At 34.4% G+C, this 22,705-nt stretch overlaps 1 protein-coding gene across 1 annotated transcript; it reads left to right on the top strand.

Moving 5' to 3' along the window:
- The first annotated feature begins 1,026 nt into the window (after window positions 1-1,026).
- On the top strand, window positions 1,027-8,520 carry LOC107403829 (elongation factor 1-alpha). Its single transcript, XM_016010738.4, has 3 exons — window positions 1,027-1,216; window positions 4,519-4,991; window positions 7,288-8,520. Exons 2-3 carry the CDS (start codon window positions 4,533-4,535, stop codon window positions 8,326-8,328), a joined length of 1,500 nt encoding a protein of 499 aa, XP_015866224.3. The 5' UTR covers window positions 1,027-1,216; window positions 4,519-4,532; the 3' UTR covers window positions 8,329-8,520.
- Window positions 8,521-22,705: the final 14,185 nt, after the last annotated feature.

The raw sequence follows: 22,705 nt of genomic DNA, 5'->3' as shown, positions 1-22,705 counted from the left end.
AAAAAAGTTTGAATAAGCATTAAAAAAACTTGTTTTTTTGGAAAATTAAAAATCTATATAAATAAAAAGAAATACATATTAGAAAGAATAGTATTAGAGTGTCAAATTAATATATCAAAATATATATCAACCGTTATGTATTAATATTTGATTAGCTTATAAGTATTAAACTTACTCTTTTAAAAGTTCACTCATCCATATTTGGATGCTTTCATCTTTTTGTTAATCTATGCTTTCAAATGAAGGAACCTTACGGTGGTGTTGGAACAGGCAAAAACCGAAAACGTAATATTGATATTTTTTAATTAATTTTTTAAAAATATTATTTGTAAATAAGAAAAAAATGAGAACATAAAACCTATTGGAGAATTATTGATATGATATTTTTTGCTGGAAAATAATCTTTCTCGTGAAATTTATTTTAAGAATGTTATTTAGAAATAGAGAAAAAGTAATTGAGAACATTAATCCTGTTGGAGAATTATTAATTGAAATAAAATAATTTTTTTACTAGAAAATAATTTTTCAATTAATAGTTTAATAAGTTTTCATTTATATTTATTTTATATGTTTCGATCTGTTTTTAATATATATTCCATTATTTTATTTTTACTCTTGAATTATCTTTAAAAACATTATTTGTCACAAAAAGTATTAATATTGTTGTTTTTTTTACATAGCTAGTACTTATAATAACAACAACAATAATAACAATAATAATAATTCTTTGCAATTTTTTTTTAACAATTTTAAAAAGCATTATTAATTTTGGTATTATGACATAAAAGATAGGTAGTTTGATCATCTAATATCAGGTTGATTTTAAGAAAATGGTCAAATTCATGGTCAAACAAGCCAACTGGCCAACCCGCTAGATTTCACAGTGTTTAGGGCGCAAATTGATAGTTGTCCCAAATTATGGTGGCAACATGCAATTACCCCAAACTCAAAGGTGATCTAGGGAATTTGCCTTTAAATTCAAGGGCAAAAAATTGAATGATTGAGGAGACTTAGCAGATTTAACAGGCAAAAGTCAATATGGTAACTTCATACCAACACCCTACGACTCGGCTATAAAATGCAGACAGGGTTTGGCGTCCTCAAGTATCGATCCTTGCTATAAATCTTTGCTTGAGCAGTAGAAATTGTTCTTTCTTGCATTTTTCCTGCTAGCACTCTTGCTCGAACAGTGGAAATTCTTCTGGCCAACTTTCTTGTTAGTATTCTTCTTTCTATTTAGCATTTTCTTTGCTATCATTCTTGTTAGTATTCTTCTTTTTCCAGTTATTTGTTCTCAGTGGTTGGCGTTTTCATTTTCCAATGTTTTCTCCGATGGATCCAGAGTTTGCAACCCCTGACCTGGTTTTCATTTTTAGTATGCTTCGTTATATAGATTTGGTTTTTGGTCAAGTTTTACTTTGACGGAATTAGTTTTGTTGTTTGACTGTGATGGCTTTTGTTCCTTTTTAGGGCCTTTTTATTGTTGGAATGTAAGAGGGCTTTCTAATTGTTCAGATTGGTTTTGTTTTTTGTTTTATGTTTTATTTTTTTTTTTCAATTTTTTTTTTTTTTGGGTTTTTTGTCAAAAGTTTAGTTTTGTTTGAACAGATTTTCTTACTTATATTTAATGAATTTTCGTTGAAGAAAATCTCCTGGCCTCAAATTTTTGATACTCCCAACAGTTCTAACTGTGATTGGATTTGGATTTGAAATTTTTTTTTCAAGCAATGGATTTTTTTATGAAATTTGGTAAACAAGTGGTTTTTCTTTTTTTTCTTTTTAAAGGTTTATTTCATCTGTATCCTCCCAAGCTTGGTCTAAATACAAATTCATCTCTCAAGGTTTCAGTTAACTATTTCATCTTCGTTTGAAATTGGTAATCTCTTCCTTATGCAATTGTGAATTACTTTTTTATCCTTGATGATTAATTAAATTAAATTTAAAATACCATTGTAAGATTTTTTTCCCCCCTTCTTTTGTTGTATTTTACATATATATATATATATATATATATTTTAACTTAACAGTTGCATTTTTCTTTTCTTACTTTTTCCTTTTTTTCTTTTTTTCCTTGGCGACTAACTGCATATCAGGTTATCATACCTATGATTTTTAACTGAAGCAGCAGAAAAAGAAGAAGAAGAAAAAAAAAAAAAAGCTTTTTAACTTTCTAATAGATATTCTCGATAGTCTAAATCTCAATAAATTAAGTTGAAAAAGATTATCAAAAAGAAAATTAGAATGTTCCAAATAGCATTTTGTTTTTATTTAATTTGTGTTTCTTATATATATATATACATATATTTATAATAGTTTTTATTTTTTACTTTTTTTAACTTTCTGTTTTCAGAGAATATTTTTTAATAATAATTTTATTATATTTATACACTATTCTAACATGCTTCTCACTTTTTTTTTTTTTTTAATAATTTTTAAGACATAATTGTTTTTCTACCTTTTAGGTGTCAACTTTAACTAACACTAGGAGCTACAGTTGAGTTTTTTAAAACATGAGGGATGTTTTTGAAATTAATCCCTTTAAATCAATCTAGCTAGTTCTCCCTTCTGGGATTCTGAGTTGAATTTTTGGAAAGGTGAATGGAAAGATGAGTTGCCGAGAAAAGGTAGAATGAGAGAGGAAAAACTATAAAATAAAATAAATAATAAACAAATAAAAAAACAACACGTGTGCTGAAGAAAAATAAATAAGTAAACTAATATTATATACAAGTATGTAACGTGTCAAACTATTATTGGGCATTTGGTGGGGCCTATTTGACAATTTTCTTGCCTTTTTTTTTTTTTTCCCTGAATTCCACCTTGATCTCTTCCGCCCTTACGGTCTCTTATATTTTCTCGTCATCAGCTTACATCATACGCGGCCCTTTTCTTACGTCATACCCATACGCGGCATTTTCGGTCGTCTTTTGCTGCATAATGACACAGGCATGAAATATGATTGCATTGAAATTAATATTAAATGGGATAATAATTAATCTAGGTTTAATTTTATAAATATATATTCTCATGTATTATACAGTTAATAATATAAGTTATTACAATTTCATTGAATTTTTATGGAACAAAGCGAAAGGAAAAAAAAAATATAATGCAGCACATTAACTTATTTTATAATTAACGTAGTTAATTATTTAGCCATTTCATATAAATGAGAAGTTTCTACAATAAATAAATTGAGATTATTTTAAAGGGCTATTTACAAAAAACCAAAATTAAAAAGAAAAAGAAAGAAGATGCTGGAGTAATTCTACTTGCACTGCAACAATATCTTTATACAGTCTCCAATAAATTATTTTACCAAAATATCCTTTTCTTTCTTAATTGTATTTGAAATGGAAACCTTTCTTTTTCTTTTTTTACTTCTTTTTCCTCCATCAGTAGAAGGATGTGCACATCGTGGCAAGTCCCTCAAGGCATTTACTAGTCCTCCACTGATGGTGTTTTTTTTTTTTTTTTTTTTTAAAAAATAAATTAAATGTTTGTAAAGGTTTGTGTTTAGAAGAAATAATTCAAAATCAGTCACCAGAGGCAAATCTAATCGATGGCTGAAGATCTAAAACCAGTCTTTTATTGGTAGAAAAATTTGAGGAGGAAGAACCTCAACAACCACAATAGCCATCGTTTCAATTGGTGGAGGACAATGGCGTATGTTAGGAGGGTATTGGAAGTACTAACCCTATACGTAAAAAAGGGAAAAAAAAAAAATTAGGATTTTAAATAATTAGAGAAGAAAGGATATTTTTGGTAATCAATATTAAATGGGATTGTGAAAAGTTTGTTTTACATTGCAATGCTGGGCATAGGGCCCATAGACAACCGGTTATTACCATTTGCAGATTTTTAAAAACACCAGCTGGTGCCGCTACCGAAGTACGATGAGCGCCGATCTCAAACGTATTAATAAAATCAGAAGCATTTCTTAAAACCCAATCATAGTTTTGTTTTTGATTCTTAACTTCTCAAATTAGTTTTACCCACTGCAGTTTTAGAAGCCTACCTTGCTAGAGTTGAGAGTGAAGCTTTTTGAAATTCATATCTCCATTAATTTATTTAAAAAATTTCTGCTTTGGCTTGTTTATTTGGTTTTGTCGTTGTTTCTTCGGTTGCTGTCTTTCATCGGGGCTGCAATGCTGTGATGTATAGTTCAGTTAGGCTAAATTAAGAACTTGAGTATTTTATTATATTATTATTATTGTTATCATTGTGATTGTTATTAATTTTCCCAACGGCTTTTAATTTGATTTGACCATTTTCTTTTAAGACTCGAGATTTGAAATATTCACATAGTTTCGATGCTTAAATTGAAACATTGTAATTTCCAATTGTGCGCAGAGATATGTTTGTCTTTTACTTCGTACCCTGGAGCTTTTTCTTTTTTTGTTTTAATAGGACTTTTGTTTGATTTTTTATCAATTTCTATATTTGTGATATAATTTTGATCCCTTGTGATATTATTCATCCGATAGATAATTTTCTTTGTATTCTATTACATTTCAGTTCTCAATTACAAAATGCCAACAGGCAACGAGAAGGTTAACATTAACATTTTGGTCATGGGCCAATTCAGATCTGGCAAATCAACAATCGCCCGTAAAATCTCTAATCCCGAAGTTACTAACATTAACAAGCATGTTTCTAAAAAGTCAGACAAGGAAGCTACTAAGATGAAGAAGAAATCATTCAAGTATGATAGGGCGCTTAAAAAGCTCGAGGCTAAGCATAAGCATGGTACCACAATTGATACCGCCCTGTTCAAGTTTGAGACAACCAAGTACCTAGTCACAGTCACTGATGTTACTGATCGTCGCGACTTTATTAAGAACATGATCACCAGCATTTCTCAGACTGACTGTGCCATTCTAATTGTTGATTCCACCGCTGCTCCTTACAGATTAGATGAACAGACTCGTGAGCATGCATTGCTTGCTTACAACCTTGGTGTCAAAGAGATGATCTGTCGCTGCAACAAGGTCAGTTATATAATTATTGACTTTATGTCCGCATAAATTTTTTTATCTTATCTGGAAAATCAAGGGGAGAACTTGTTCTGAGCTATCGGATTACATTTAATCCGATTTCGATATCTCGTAGACAAAGTTTGTCGGAAGTTCCGGCTTGAGAGAAGCTCTCCCTGTCTGCATATGCCTATCAGGTGGTTTTAAAGTTTGGCTTTCTATTTTGTTATTTTTTTATTTTTTGCCTTCCCATCACTCTATGGCAAATGGCAAATGGTGGGTTCAATTGTCACTTCCCCCTGCCCCTATGTCACAATGTGTATATGTTTCTCAATTCTTGTTTTTACTGTGCTGATGCTAGAAGTCTATTACATATATGGTTTTTTTTTCTTATTAACAATTGAGGTTGATAATTAATCCATAATTCAATACTTATTTCATTAATTTTTTTCCCAGTTTTTATTGCGAGAGTGAAAATCATTACCAAAATTATAATTTTTTTTTTTTAAAAAAAAGAGTATATATGTATTCATTTTTCTCTAAGTTTTTGGTGACTTAGTCGTCAAAGTAGGTTTTTTTTTTTTTTTTTAAATAATTAAAATAATCTTAATTGTGAAAGCTAGATATCTTTATTTTATAAATTTTACATTATAATTAATAGTTTATATTATATCATATATAAAGCTACTATATATTATATTTATTGAAATTATACGTTAAATTATTTTTTTTTAAAAAGCAAAATTATATGTTAAACTTAGAACACTTATATGGATGAATACTTCAAAACAAAATTAATATGAATATATTGTTGAGAATATATAGTTTCAAATATGTTCAGCAAAAATGCTTTGGGATAATTACGTTACACCCTTTCGGTTGATAGTCTGAAAACAATTCCTTATTATTTTATTATAAAACCCCCCATATATAGCAGTATACCTGGCAATTCGGGTTGGTGGGTCGTGTTCGTGTCAACCCGTTTAATAATCGGGTCAAAAATGCCTAACCCGAACACGACCCATTTATTAATCGTGTCAGGTACCTAAAACACTAACCCGACCTGTTTATAAACAGGTCAACACGACACGACCCGTTTAACACGATTATTTTAACGGGTCGTGTTGACCTATTAACCCGTTAACCTGAAATTGACCTATTAACCCGAAAACTAACCTATTAACCCGTTAACCAGAAAATTAACCTATTAACCCGAAATTTTTTTTATTTTTTTTTATTTTTATGTTTTTGTTTTATTAAAGATGTATTTTTTGTTTTTAAAAAATTAGTAATAGAAAATTATTTTTATAAAATTTTTAATTTATAATATTTTTTAGTTATTAAATATTATATTAGTGATAAAATATTAATTTAAAATTAAATTTAAATGGGTTGTAATAGGTATATAATCGTGTTAAACAGGTCAACCCGAAAATGACACGATTAATAAATGGGTCGTAACGGGTCAATTTCGAGTTAAACAGGTCAACCCGAAAATGACACGATTAATAATCGTGTTAAACGGGTTGACCCGATTATGACCCGAACCCATTTATAATAAACCCAAACCCATTTATTCCGTGTCATTTTCGAGTCGTGTCGCCGTGTCATGATCCAAATTGCCAGGTCTATATAGCAGTACCTTGAACTATTAATTTCCAATCCATTGACAATAAATGAACTATTAAACCCCCCTTATATGATTGAGTCTAATTATATATTTTCAATAAATTTGATGATTTGTTTTTAAATAATAAATTTGATAAAATTAAATATACAAACTTACATAATTCTATTTGGAAACCGTTTTATTTTATTTTATTTTACTTTACTTCGTGAACAAGACATCTCACTAACTGTGTCAAATTAATTTCAAGAAAAAGTTGCGTGATTGGTTTGAACTGATTGAAAAATAATAGTACGAAGGCAATATATGATAAGTTTCGTAGTTTAGAGGGAAAAGCGTAAAAGCTAGCATAGTTGAGGGGATACAATTTTTTCCCAAAACTTTTATAGTTATCTTACGTTTGATCATTAATTGTTGTTTATGATAGTGCCCTAAAAATATTTATGAGGTGTCACCGTCAGGTATCCTATCGCAGGTCAATTCTGAAATGATTTTGTGGTAATTGCATTTCAACTTTGCCTTCTCAGTACTCATTTTGTTTAGACTTTTCTTTAATCTGCATTCAATGAATTTGTTTCTTTGTATAGTTTTATATAAGCAAATTTTAATCTTCTTTTTCTTCATACAGTTTCTATTCTTTTTTATATATAAAATAGTTATATGATGTTAATCGATGGTGTTTAGATGGATGCCACCACTCCCGAGTACTCCGAGGAGAGGTATAATGAAATTGTAAAGTCAATCTCTTCCTATTTGAAGAGGGTGGGCTACACTGCCGATATCCCTTTCATTCCCATCTCTAGTTCAAAGGGTGACAACCTCATTGAGAGGTCTACCAAACTCGACTGGTACAATGGTCCAACTCTCCTTAGAGCACTTGACCAAATTCGGGAACCTGAAAGACACTCTGACAAGCCTCTCCGGCTTTCACTTAAGGATCATGACGAGATTGGCAGAAATGGTATCATCGCAATTGGTCAAATTGAGACGGGAATTCTCAAGCCTGGTATGAAGATCACAATTGCACCAATTGGACTCACTGCAAAAGTTAAGTCCGTTGGAATGAATCGTGAATCAGTTCAGGAGGCCTTTCCAGGTGACATTGTTGGTATCCACATGACGAAGAAGAAGATTGATCTTAAACGTGGATATGTTGCATCCAACTCTAAGGATGATCCTGCAAAACGAGCTATTAGCTTTAAATCTCGGCTCGTTATACTGAACCTCCCTGGAGGATGTTTGATTCCTAATGGATATGAAGCAATGCTTCATTGCCATACCTTTCATGGTTGTTTCCTTTTTAAGGAAATCATGAGTAAGTCCAACTTGATGTCCGGTACCGATGATCAGGATGATCAAGAACTTAAGCATATTACTCAGGTGAACCCCGACCATTTGGACAAGGGTGACATTGGGATTGTGGAGATGGTTCCGAGGGAACCCACGGTTGTGGAGGCTTTTGAAAAGTATCCGCCACTGGGACACTTTACTATTACTGACATGGGGCAGATGGTTGGTGTTGGGGTTATCATGTCTGTAGATAAGGAAGATGGTGATGGAGCTAATAAGAGGGGCAAAAAGTCTGTTGTCATCAAGTATGGGAAGAAGTTGGTGATTGCAGTGGCTGATTTAATTTTGGAGGCATTGACGACTAGTTATGTAAATCAATTGCTTTGCCCGGAATCTGACGATGAAGAAGACGACAACGAGGACAATAAAAGGTAGAACTATTAGTAGTGTGATGTCATAACTAAGTAATCAACTTTTGTAATAATCTTTGTTAACAGAATCTATCTGCAAATTAAGTTGTTATATATACCTATTCTATCTTGATATAGCATGTATCAATTTAGGACCTTTTATCAGGTTGTTGTTGTAATCGGGTTTATCAATACTCAATATCTTTGCACGTATCAATTTAGGACCTTTTATCAAGTTGTTTTTGTAATCAGATTTATCAATACCCAATATCTTTGTATTCAAACATAGTTAGTCAGTACAATATTTAATTCAATTCCCACAATTATATTGTGCCAACTATTTTCGTGGTATCCCAGCCTAGAGATACTCGGGTCATGACTTTAACGACCCAAACCACTAGACTCCCTCAACTCGCAGTGGCGCATGTTAAATCAAGCATTGCTGGTCGGATGATGTCTTCCATTTCTCATGAGGTACATGCACAAATTTCCAAACCTCAAACAACTTTGAAATGCATAAAAAATTTACATAAATTAATTTTAAATAATATTTAATCGGTTACAATTAAAATTGAAAACTAAATACTACAAATTAAATATGGACAAAAAATAATTTTAAAATAATATATTATTTGATGTAATTAAAATCGAAAAATAAAAAATACAAATATATTTTTCTCTTAAGACAGTTCAGGCAAGTTTCTGTACTTTGATACATTGGAGGCGGTGAAGAAAGAGTAACAAAGATACGGATGAAGATTCCAAAACATATGTTTGGAATAAGATATTAATTTTCCAAATCAATTATTTCTAATCTATTGAAATATTATTTTTTGGAAGAGCATTAGTCCCACATTGATTGGAGATGGCCAAGAGATATGACTTGCACATGTATAAATTATGATTTTGAGGTTGAATTTTGAAAAAGTCCCACATTGAAAGCGCATGAAGTATTTTGCCAATTTCTCTTATATAAATTGACACTCCATTGGCTTTGAGAAGCATCTCTACACACATCTCTCTTCATACAACTACACACTAGACTATCTAGTTTACTCTTTTTTAAGAATTTACTTTCAATTAATCTATTGTTAGTAGTTGTTCTTAGTTGAAATTTTAATTATAAAAGTCCTTTAATCATTAAGGCAATCGGACCTATGTAGATTATTTTTGTTCTTCAATAATTAATACAATCATCTGAGGAGTTTGATTTAATTGGTGCACATATTTCTTTTATTTCTTTGAACTGTTACAGGTTTAAAGTGGTACACCGTATATTGAGGGGATGACAGATTGTTAGAAAATTTTTCGACATTTATTCCAACATATCTTTTCAGCACGCCAAGTGGGACAAACACAAAATTTCAACCGAGGATAATGGTTCAGACTTGATCAAGGTCTCTGGAGTCGACACCCATAATAACAACAAAGAGAAAGGAGCTGGCAAGACTCTCAACTCGACAGAGATGTCCACCTAAGAGTCGATCCAGGAGCTATCGCGATCTAAAGGAGGGTCAAAGGAAGATGGAAGTGTTTCAAGAAATCAACAACAATTCCAGAAGACCCAGCAATGAATGTTGGACGACATTATGGATTTGTTGTGTCAACAATTGCAGGTTACTCAAGCCTCATTGAGTGGCGCAAGGCCATTTATTGGCCAAAAAGAACAAGTGCAGGCCTTTTTGGCTGTGCATGAAGGCAACACGTCAAGGACTGATGCACCAATTGTTCCGATGAGAACAAATGGAAATGAAGGAAGGACGATTGCACCAAAACAACAACCTTATATTCCCCCACCAGCTCGGTACCAATCCATGATGGAGGACCAACTGAAAATCAAGGCTAGAACATCATAAATGGTCAAGAAGAACAGATTGTACTGACCCCTCGGCCACAAATAATGTTAATGGAGGAAGAGAAGACTTTCAGCCTTATGTTTTCCCACCCATCTGAAATCAAGGTAATGGTGGTGGGCATGATGAATAGTATGGCCAAAACTTTCTGTATAGCCAGAATGAAGACCATCACCACTAGGCAACTACCACGGTCCGGCATGTAGACATGGGCATGATGTCCAAAACTGGATGACCAATGGCCATGGTATGGATAGGGAGGCCATTAAGACCATCATCCAGGAGATGATCGCTCCTACATTCAGAAAAGTTGCTCGGGCATCCTATAGAAGGCTCTATTTGCAAATTCTTTGACAGGTTTTGCTCTCTCTTGGTATATTAACCTGCAACCAAACTCGATCCATACTTAGCACAAATTAGAGCAGAAATTCCATGAGCAATTTTACAGGATTGAGCCGGAGATCTCCATGGCTAATTTGTCTCGTTTGTATCAGATGGAAGGAGAATTAGTGGAGAACTTTATTGCCCGATTCAATAGGGCAAAGATCAGATGTCATCTAGATATAACAGAAAGAGAGTTTGTCAAGCTAGCTCAGAGTAGACTGACCTATAAGCTTCAAAAGAAATTTGGGAATACGGAGTTTCATGATTTGTTTGAGTTAGTCTCTCGAGCATCTAGATATGAAGGTATTTTAAGGGAAGAGTATCAGAGGAAGAACTCATCTGTGGATTCATACAATAGAGACCCAAATACGGAGATTGATTCAGTCGAAGATTAAGATTAAGGAATCGAGGAGGCCGCCACCAAAATCGATGCAGCAGAAGTAGTGGCCACTAGGCCATACGTATGCAAAGCTTTAGCTAGACCAATAAGGAACCAAAGGATTCCTCAATTACTCATGGAAAAAAGAATCGACTTGAGCTGGAGAAGGTTTATAGTTTTGACATCTCCAAAGTCAATCAAATTTTTAACCATTTGTTGGACGACAAGGTGATTAAATTACTTGACGGCCATGTTTTACCCACTGCTGAAAAAAATAAAAAGAAACCGTAGTGCAAGTGACATGGTATGTGGACGCATCAAACTGTGCACTGTGTGCTGTTCTGAAATGCAATACAAGCTCTAATTAACAAGGGCATCTTGAAGTTCCCAAAAAAAGGAAAGGATGTACTGGGGGTTGGTAGCAATCCTTTTCTAGCAACAGAAGAGGATATGGTTTTAGCTAACATTTCTGATTTAACCAAACCTAGAGTTAAGGTCGATCTAAGATAACCCTCATCTGGTAGATCTGAAAAAGTGAGAACAGACCAAAAAAGGAGTATTCGGCTAAAAGAAATGAACCGTCTACTAAGGTACTTTGTACTCGTTGCAAATATGAAGTTGACGATGGGAAAAAAGCAACCTTTAGAGATACGTGAACAAAATATATTAAAGTCATCACTAGAGAATTACAGACCTTATAGTCCAAAGTCAATGTTCCAGCACCTAGGACCAAAGGTGCGAGATGGACATTGAAAGTTGAACCATCAATGCCGGAAAGGGCAATTTGACTCCAAGCTCCAGGTTATATTTTCGAGGGATAATCAAACAAGACTAGTTTCTCATAAAGTTGAGAAGTTAAGGACATTCTGGCCACCAATTACAGAAATAGGTCGTTAGTACCATGCAGGATATAAATCTTATCAGCCACTCATCAGGACTCAAAAGAGATAATGCAATGCCAGCATGCTAAGGCAAGGAGACTAGTAGAAAAAGCAAATGTTCATGAGAAATCCATCGAAAAAAGGCCAATGACAATACTAACTTGGCTTGAAAATAAAAAAGAAGACAATATAATAAAGGAATTGAAGTCACAAGTCTGCAGCTCGGAAGGAATACCAGAAAACTTGAAGAATTTAGCTTAAACCACTGCTAAAAAAGTGGTCATCTCATATGAAGTTAGCACTTTACAGATGAAGAAATCTGCAAAGAGATGGATCAGAAAGCAAAATGTTGAAGTCCTTTCATACTCAAATGACATGGACAACAATCTAGTGGGAGAAAGACATAGTTGTTTCTTCATTCGGCAAGTCTTCAATGGTCAAATTTAGAACTATGGAAAAAGTGATGGTCAACATGGTTGTCATCCTGCCTTTATCATTTGGATCTCGACCTAGTCAAGAGTGCATGATAGAAAAAGATGGCCGATCTGTAGAACAAAGATTATGGGAAGATACCCATGGTACAGGAATAGCTTAGCAAAGACCAAATTGTCGAGCCACGAGGTTTGGATAGTAGACTTCTACACTGCATTGATTGGATTTGAATTTTCAACCGAAAGGAAGATCTCAATTGATCAGAATGCTGGACCAAACAATCTTCAAAATCTTCATTGATTGAGGGTTTTTGTTTATGCCCTAGCGAGGATTAAGTGTAGTACTCAACCAAGAAGGAAGAAAAGGATATTTACTCAACATTGAAAAAGTTTCTGGAACCCGATGATCTGTGGAGTAAAAAAAGTCAAAGTAGTCTTTGGTTGAATGTCCCTGCAAACCATTTTGTAAGATTTCATGGCCTAGGAGTGTATTGGGAGGGCTTGTGGACAGAGAAGACCTCTTCTCAGGAAAATAAGCATGGAGACAAAGCTGCACTATCTATAGAGGACCGGCATGATGCGGATCCATATTAGCAGTGATGACATTATTGATTCCTCGGTACAGGTGACTAAGAACAAGCAGTCCAAATGCATAGGGTGAACCAGCAACAAGAGCTTCAACTATGTGAATGTACTCTTTCATCACTTGCATTGAAGGCACACAAAAGATGTACCTGCACAACCGCAAAAGAAGAAAAGAAAGGTGTTCTTGATCCAAAGGTGGTTTGTCTTTGCCTTGAATGTTTTTGGGGAAATGGTTGCAAGAATATTCATGCTTTAGGAAGTTGGCTTCTTCATAATGCAGCATGTAGTGTCGAGATAGAGCAGTAATGGATAGCAGTTTGCCATGAGGTCTAAAGCCGAGCAAAACAGCTAGATCCATCAAAGTCGGTGTCATCATCCCAAACCTGAAATAAAAAACATTGGAAACAGAAGGCCAAAAACAAAGTGCAGCTGCAATCAGGCCTTTGTCGCATGGGATGTTAAGAGAGGATAGACGTATCGTGGCATAAATTCCAGTTTTTTTCCAAGTACTGCTGTAATAGGGGTCCAGATGATCCACCCATGTAATCCACTTCGAAGGTGTGACTGGCCATGATTTGAAAGGTTTAGAATTTTCCCACTTAGCCCAATCCAAGGATGATGAGGAGAACGGTAGAAACTCTATCCGGGCGAGTTTGGAATACAGCTTCAACTTCACAAGGTGTTTTATCTTTGAATCGAGAGCCAAGGCTAAATTCCTTGTAAAGTTAGTTTCTCTCGATCAAAATCCTACCATCAATAGAATTTTTGATGTGATTGATAGCATGCTGAAGCTGCTCCACATATGACAATTTGTCTTTATTGGGGGGCTTCTATATAAAAAAAGAAGCATACTTGAAAAAAAAAAATATATATATATATATATATAGTATGCTAAATTAAGGCCATTAGTACCTTTAACTGTGAAGATGAATTGTGGGCCTTATTATTTTTTGTATTGCAGCTTTGGTAAAGCTGTGTCCTTATGTTTAAAAATTGAGCCGATCATTCAAAAAAATTCAACAGCTTGAATGAGGTTTAAACAGCCATAAGTTGAAAATTGGAAAGGCCAATGGCATGTTTTGATGCTATATTGATATATATAAAAAGGAATGCATTCATGTTTATGTATACATGCATATATATATATATATATATATTAAAGAACAAAAAGAAAAAAAAGAGAAAAAAAGGATGCATAAGATGTTTTGATATGTATATATATATATATATATATATGGAACCAAGAGAAAGTTTGTGTGGTTGGTAAAAGACATGTGGGTACCTTTTTTAACATAAATATATATATGAAGCCGTGTAACACTCCGTCCCAAACCACATCGAAATTCGTGCACTTTGACCGAGGTTGACTGTTGACCGAGTGGGTCAAAAGTTGACTTTTTGTTCCAGTTGAAATTTCTAGTTGACCATGGTACCTTGGCGAAGTGCATGATGCCCTGAGTTCGTAGACTAGTAGCACGTCGAAAACGGAGCTACGGTTTGAAAGTTATGGGCAAAACAAGTCGAGGTGCAAACTGTCCAAGAGGTGCCGGGAGTTGACTTTTTATCATTGTATAATTTTGTTTTGACTTTTGTATGGTTGTAAAGTACTCTTCGATACGAGTTCATAGACTAGCGGCACGCTTAAATTGGACATCTGGTTAAAAAGTTATAGATGTGTGAAGTTTTCCGGATACCGTAATATTTTATTATATCTGGCTTAAGTGCATAGTAACGCCACGTGTGGACACCTGATTGCTCCACATGGGTGAACAGTATCACCCACAGTGGCTTTTATTTGGCAAAAATGACGGGGGAGGAGAGAGAAAGAGAGAGAGGGAGAGAGAGAATCGCCGGCCACCGGAGTTGTCAAATTTTCTAGCTGATTCTTGCTACATGCGCTGCGAGATGGGAGCGCCTCCTCATTCCCGGCTGAACTCCAAAATCTCATGGCCAACCAACCGGCGACGAGCCCGGATCGGGGCTTTTTCAGGCGGCAGCGCCAAATCCTTCAACCACCAAGATCTCCACATTCCGGCCTCCGTTCTTGTCACCGCTGGTGCTGTTGGAACCCTCTCCCTTCAAGCTACAAAACCTCCAAAAATCACGGCCATCAGCCACCGCATGCGCCGCCAGCGGCGACGGTTGCCAGTGACCACGACGGCTCGCTGGAGAAATCCCTGTTCCAGTGAGTACCCAGTCCTGTCTTCGGTCCCTCTCCACTAATTCTGACCCCCTGAATCCAAATCCGGTGTCCTTTTCCTCCAATTCGCGATGGTTTGGGAGAATCAAATAGTTGAATCCTGAAAGCTTTCCGACGAGATTCAGGCCACCTCGGGTCCGATCTCCGGGAAGTGAGACCGGATTCATAATCCTCGTCACTCAAGCTTCGATTCGGTATATTACTCGTCAATTTTAGTTGTCGTTTGTGTTCGCTCCCCGGGTACCCATTTGGGAGTTACCCGATTAAAATATTAATATATTTGGTTTGGTGTATTGTGAATGTTTTAGGTACACGTGTGGGTAGTGGAGTTGATCCTGCGGAGGATCTTAGCTGATATACGTGCTTAAGGTGAGTGACCAACCTTTAAAAACATTTTGGGGTAATTAATTATATTTATTTGGTGTTTAATTGATATCTACAATTATGCTCATGTGGTGAAATTTAATTATAATTATGGAAAAATATTATTTTATAAGTACGTGTATGTTTATTGGTGCTAAATGAAATTTTGGGTTATTCAGAAACCCCGATTTTTATTATGGTGATTTAATTTTATTTATTACGCATGAGCAAGGTATTTTCAGTAATAAATCGTATGTGGTTTTAATATTATTTTTGGGCATAATTGGTTTAAATATTTTAAGGAAATTATTTGTTTAAATTGGTGATTTCAATTTTATAATTATGCCCATGGAATATTATTTGTTGGACCTCGTGTTACGAGAGAAATTATTTTTATATTGTTATCGATGGTTTCATACCGAGTATGTTAAAGGAAAATGTGGGACGGTGAAATTGAAAACTGGTATATTTCCCACGGTGATTTTGGAAAATCGATACGGTAATAATTAAATTAATAATTATTTTAGGTGCACTCATACAGTATTGGTGTTCCGGTGTATATGTGGTTAGCGCGCAAGTTATTATGTCTCCCGTGAGTTGCCATTGGACCGAGGGCAGGCAAGTTTTATATAGTGCACATAGCCGCCCCCTCCTTGGCTGGGATGACGGTTTCAGCAGCGGTACTGTCGGGACGCCGAAGTGCCGTTTGCAAGTTTCTCTCTCAAACCTCCCGCCAGTCGGTGCTCGGGACGCTGAGTATCGGAGGGTATCACTAGTATATAGTATGGTGCGTCAAGTATAAATTTTTGGATAAAGAAATTTCAAACCCCAAAGCATTCAAAATTTATTTATTATATTTTATTACATTTTATTTATATTTGGGGTATTTATCTATTGTTTATTAAATTAATTGATCCCTTGGTTTTTGGGAAATACGAATATCAGGTTTTGTGAAAATGTTTTAAAAAGGGAACATTTCCAATGGAGTGAATAGTGAGGGTTTTGAGAGAAATTATTACTTCCAACTGTTTATTATTTATTTATCTATTTAATTGTTGGTATTAATTAATTTTCTTCATTTGTTATATTATTAATATTAAAAGTGTTCAGTAGATAGGGTCACTCACTGAGATGATTAGCATCTCACGTTTTTAAATTCCGTTCCCTTAGGTGCAAAGGGTGGTAGACGTTCTTCCGGAGCCGTCGCTGTCTTAGTTCGAGAAGTACCTTTGTATTCGTTTATTTCAATTATAATATTTCTTTCCTCCTTGTTGTATTCTATGCTTAATAGTACTTCATGAAGCTCTGTATACTGTTCTGGACACTTATGTATTATTTATGCACTGGGTTACTGTTATTCATGTGAAGTGTTGTAAAATTGTGGAATCAATTTGTAGTATTGTGGGAGGAATAAGGGGATGAATATAGAAGTGTGTTTTCAGTGCAGGAAATTTGTGGTAAGTCCAACCCTTAGGGGAGGTTCTGCCGGATTTTCCATTGGAGGGTCCGGTAGGGTTTCCCTGGGATCAGGGCTTGTCTAGGGTTCCGGTGAGGAATTTTGGACGGATCCTGACAAGCCGTGTGCTATTATGAGTATTTTTATGCTTCACATGCCCAAATATATTAAGAAAAGAAAATCAGAGAAAGCATGAGATACTTTGATGCTATATATATATATATATCTATGAAACCGTGTGCTTTTGTGGATGTTTTTCATGCTTTACATGTATATATATATATATATATATATATATATATATATATAAAGGCATGAGATGCTTAGATGCTATTTAGATATGTATATATATATATATATATATAACCGAAAGGTATGATGGAATAGCTAGATTGAAGACACGTGATTGCTTTGGTGTCATATGAAGTTGTGAGCAAGTGCAGGTTTGGAGCATTACTTTGTGCAGGTTCAAGTAAATAAACAAGTCAATATACACACATATTCGTCTGGTTAATGAATTCAAGAACCAGCGGCAAACACAAGCCACATATCTACATGAAAATTAAGTTTGCAAAGACAAAGTTTCAATACTAAGTCAGTAGCTAATAAAGAGGCCGTGCATTAGAGAAGTATGAAGCTGAATATGGGTGCAATAAATAAAAAAACATGCATATAAGCTTTCCTTGTAAGCCAGATCCTGCAATTAAAGAAGAAAAGAAGGCTTGGATGGTCTACACTTTGAAAATGGATGGTTGATCCCACTTGGAAGATGGCTCAATTTGCAAGAGTTTTCCGTTTGTAGTTGAAGTGCTTCAGCTGCAAGCAAAATAAATTGAAAAAGAGGCAATCACATGTGTATCTATGGAGTTCATGATCAGCAAAAAGCGAGAAGAATTTTTTGGAAGCGATGGATTAGTAATTGTGATGTTATGTTTATATACTCTAGGGTTTGATGGCCGCATGAGATGCATATGAATATTGAATTATTTGGTGCATTATATGGCAATTAATTTTTGAGTCGAAAAAAAGTGCTAAATATTAGCAAGCTATTTTCTGAAAATACTTGGAATTGGAACAAAAATGTCAAGACTCGTCCAAGATCCCTCACTGGAATCCTAGACAAGCCTTGATCCTAGGGAAATCCTACCAAACCCTCCAATGGAAAATCCTGCAGAACTTCCGCTAAGGGTTGAACTTACAACAAATTCCTTGTACTGAAAGCACACTTCTATGTACACCACCTTATTCTTCCCACCTTACTACAATTTAATTCCACAAATTTGCAGCACTTCAAATGAATAATAGGGAATCAATGCATAATTAAATATATAAATGTCCAAAATAGTATACAAAGCTTTATCAAGATACAATTAAATATGGAATTTAATACAACAAAGAATAAAAGAAACAATACAAGATAGCGAAGAAAAGTAAGGCTCCTTAAACTTTCAGGAACGAACAAGACATCAAACTCTTCTCCGGAAGATCAATGTCTACTAACCTGGATCTATGGGAACGGCAATTTAAAAACATGATATGCTAATCATCTCAGTAAGTGACACTAATTACAATATAATTATAATAATAATAATAATAATAATAATATAACGATAAGGCAAACTTGATTAATTAATAATAAATAATCAAATAAATAATAAGTAGTTGAAATATTATTTTCTCTCAAAACCCTCACAGTTTACTTAGTTAGAAAAGTTTTCCTTTTTAAAATGTTTTCACTAAACCCAATAATTGTACCCCAAAATTTAAGGAATAATTAATTAAATAAATTATAAATAAAATATATTAAATTAAATATCTAGAATGTATAATAAGAAACAAGAATAATTTTAATAATAATTATTAAATTGTACACAAAATGTCATAAATAAAATAAGCAAAATCATAATAAATTTACATTAAAAATAATCTAGGAAATATTAAATTAAATGGAATGCAATAATTTAGAATGTACATAAAATACAAATATTAATTTAGAACTCAATATATACATTGAAAATATTTTTTTAAAAAATCTAGTTATTAAATTTAGAATAAGATATCATTAGATAAAATAAATAAAATCATAAACAAACTTGGATTGAAGGAAATTGGCATAAAACAAAAATAAACTCAAAATATAAATTACAAAATTTATTAGTTAAATCCATGGAATAATCAAAGAAAACTTTTAATTAATTTTAACTTTAACTTGAGATAGACTAAGAACTATAAATAAAATTCATGTTAAAATCTCGAATTAAAACAAATAATAAAAACATGGTAAAATATATTTAAACAATCAATTTAAAATAAGTAGGATAAATCATTTAATTAATAAAGGAAATACTTAAATCAATTTAATCATCGATTTGAAGTAAATGGTAAAAATATAAAAGAATTTATTTTAAAACACCAAATCCATTTAAATAGTAAAAATCAAGGTAAAATGCATTTTAGAAATATTGATTTAAAATAATTGACATAAAATATGAATAAACACATTTTAGAAAATACTAATTAGAAATAGATGATAAAACAAATTAAATACATTTAATTTAAATACGACTTTAAAACTTTAGGATTTAAAATTTATATCTAAAAAATACTTGACGCGCGACACTATATACCAGTGATGCTCTACGATACCCAGTGTTACAGGCACGTCTGGGGGGAGGTTAAATAGAGAAACTTGCATACGGTCGCTTCGGCGTCCCGACAGCGCCGCTACTTAAACTGTCATCCCGGCCATAGAGGGGGGCGGCTATGGCCAATATCAAACTTGCCTGTCCTCGGTCTAATGGCAACTCACGGGAGACATTACAATTTGCGCGCTTATCCACATATACAGTACAGAACACCAGTACTATATGAGTGCGTCTAAAATCAATTACTAAATTTATTATTAAAATACCAAGTTTTCCAAAATTCACTGTGGGAATTATACCATTTTTCAAACCCATATTCTCTTAAATTGATATAATTATACAATTTTTCCAATACTATAAAATCAATCAATTAATAATTTAAGTGCATAAACATTATATTTTGGAAGCATCAACTTGAACAAATATTTTTCCTGAAATCGTTAAAACCTCTATGTCAAAAATAAAATTAAAATTCATATAGAATTCAAGTACAATTAATTTAATGGAACAGCTTGATTATGCATAATAAATTCAATTAAATAACAATAATAATAATCAAGAATTTCTTTAATAATCCAAACCTTAATTTAGCATCAATATGTATATATATATATATAAATCACCAAAATTAAGAATACAAATTAACTAAAATTATATATAAATTCCACCAAATGAGCATATTTTCTAAATATTAAATTAACATAAAATAAATATAACTAATCACCCAAAAATAGTTTTAAAGGTGGGTCACTCACCTCGAGCAAGCAATTCAACCAAGATCCTCCATAAGATCAATTCTCCAATTTACACATGTTCCTTCCGGAAATCGGACCTGAGGTGGCCGGAATCTCACCGAGAATGTTTTGATCTTTACGTACTCGGATCTCATAAACCACCGTGAATTGGAGGAAACTTGTAACAACCCAGACCACCCGCATGCGATATTGTCCGCTTTGGGCCCAGCCCGCACAGTTTTGTTCTGCGACCCCTGTTACACGGTGGATCCACAAAAGGCCTCGCAAGGGAAAGGTATCCACACCCACTTATATGGCATGCTTCGTTCCCCTTTCCAACCGATGTGGGATGTTACAATCCTCCCTCCTTAGGGCCCAGCGTCCTCGCTGGCACACCGATCCGGGTCAGGCTCTGATACCACTGTAACAGCCCAGACCACCCGCATGCGATATTGTCCGCTTTGGGTCCAGCTCGCACGGTTTTGCTCTGCGACACCTGTTACACGGTGGGTCCACAAAAGGCCTCGCAAGGGAAAGGTATCCACACCCACTTATATGGCATGCTTCGTTCTCCTTTCCAACCGATGTGGGATGTTATAAAACTAACCTCAGATTTAGGTTCAAGGGGTTTGGATTAGTGGAAAAAGGTGGGCAGTGTGATCGGAAATCGCCGTAATCAAGTTTTTCGACGAGTCACCATGGTCATTAGAAACCATCACCATCGGCGGCGCGTCCGGTGGCCATTGGCCGTGATTTTTGAAGGAAAGGTATATCAAAGGATGGGTGAACGGATGGGTCCGATGGTGAGGCAAACGGATGCCGGAATAGGGAGAAATCTGGGTTTGAAGCAATCGATGTTGCTGCCAGAAAAACCCTTGATCCAGGCGCGTCGACGGTCGGCTGGCCGTGGAATTTGGTGGGCTGGCCGAAAATGAGGAGGCGGAGGTGGTGGGGTCACCTGTGTATGGAAATAGTGGCCAGAATGGAAGAAACGGTGGTGGCCGAATGGTGACTCTCTCTCATCTCTTTCTCCGTCCTCTCTCTCTCCTCCACCTCACTCCTCGCACGCCCCACACAATCATTTGCAAAATAAAAATGCCTCTAGTGGGTGTCACTGTGCACTCACGGGTTGGCCAGATTTTAATACATGGCACACACTGTTCACATATTCAAAAATAATATTAAAATATTATAGTATTCAGAAAAATTTGTAGGTCCATAATTTTTCAACAAAATGTCCAAATTAGGCCTGTCAGTAGTCTATGAACTTATATCGATGAGTGCTTCACAAGCATACATGAGCCAAAGCTCAATTTCATAAAAATAAAAAGTCAACTCTGGCACCCTTGGACAGTTCGGACCTCAACTTGTTTCGCTCATAACCTTCAAACCATAACTTCATTTTTGAAGTGCTACTAGTCTACGGACTCATGTCAATGTGTACTTTGCAACGGTGCCTCGGTCAACCTAGAATTCTTGCCGAGTCAAAAAGTTAAAGTTTGACCCTTCTCAATCAACAACGGTCAACTTGAGAAATTTCTGACATACTTCAGGATGGGGTGTTACAAAAAGCTAAAGCTTAATTTGGTAGTGAAAGAATTAATATGTATTTTATAAGATTCGGCAAAATTTTTATAACGTTATAAAAGTTTCGCTGATCAAATAAATTGAAAAGGTTGGAATAAGGAACACATTCTGGAGGTTATGAAGTTGAAAATCATGGATTGGCATTAAGAGGTAATCTTGGCATACTTTGAATATGATATATTTGGAGACAACTAATCGATAAATACCTTGTGTGGCCATAAGACTTTACCTTGAATTGGTTTTATTCTTGCTACATCAAATCTTCCATGGGAAATAAAGGTTCACCTTGTGTGGCTATCTTTTTGGCTATCTAATTTAATGAAAGCTGGACATGCTATTTTATGGAAATTAGTGATTGATTCATAATTGATACAAGGTCACAAAGGCGTTCAAGGTGGTAAAAGGAAGTTTTAAGGATTACATGGAATAAGAAAAGAAGGTAAATTGGCAAGAAGAATCTGGATTGAATTTGGAATGAAGTAATGGCAATTACCTTTGTTTAAATATTGAGATTTAATTGCTTTTGGGAAGTCTTATGAAACAAGATTTTTACAATGGTTGGCCTTGGGTCCTGTTCAAGGTGATTGCAAAAGATGGTTGGGCAACAAGGTGGCTCAAAAGAAAATCTTGCATTTGAGTAGCAATTTGGAGTTCTAGGATTTTTGGTGCAAGGAATTTACGTAGAAGGCTTGATTGAATCTATAAAAGTGGGGTGAGCTTAGCCTTTAATTGGTGTATGGAATCTTGATGTGTATGGAAGCGATGGCAATTATATATGTGGCAGCTTATGGTGATTAGTCAATTTTTGGCTAAGGTGATGTAATTGCAAAGTGCCATGTCAGTCTACAAGGTGGAAAAATATATTGAAAACCCATAAATGGCACTCTTTTAGTAGGTTGAATGG

Source organism: Ziziphus jujuba, chromosome 3 (genome assembly GCF_031755915.1).
Source record: "Ziziphus jujuba cultivar Dongzao chromosome 3, ASM3175591v1".
Classification (NCBI taxonomy): Eukaryota; Viridiplantae; Streptophyta; class Magnoliopsida; order Rosales; family Rhamnaceae; genus Ziziphus; species Ziziphus jujuba.
This window is presented reverse-complemented; position numbering and strand designations above follow the sequence as displayed.

What these genes read in the sequence shown, in the direction of transcription:
- LOC107403829 (XM_016010738.4), top strand. Translation starts at nt 4,533, where the DNA reads ATGCCAACAGGCAACGAGAAGGTTAACATTAACATTTTGGTCATGGGC. An exon ending in TGATCTGTCGCTGCAACAAG is followed by an intron (nt 4,992 to 7,287) that starts GTCAGTTATATA and finishes GATGGTGTTTAG; the next exon opens with ATGGATGCCACCACTCCCGA.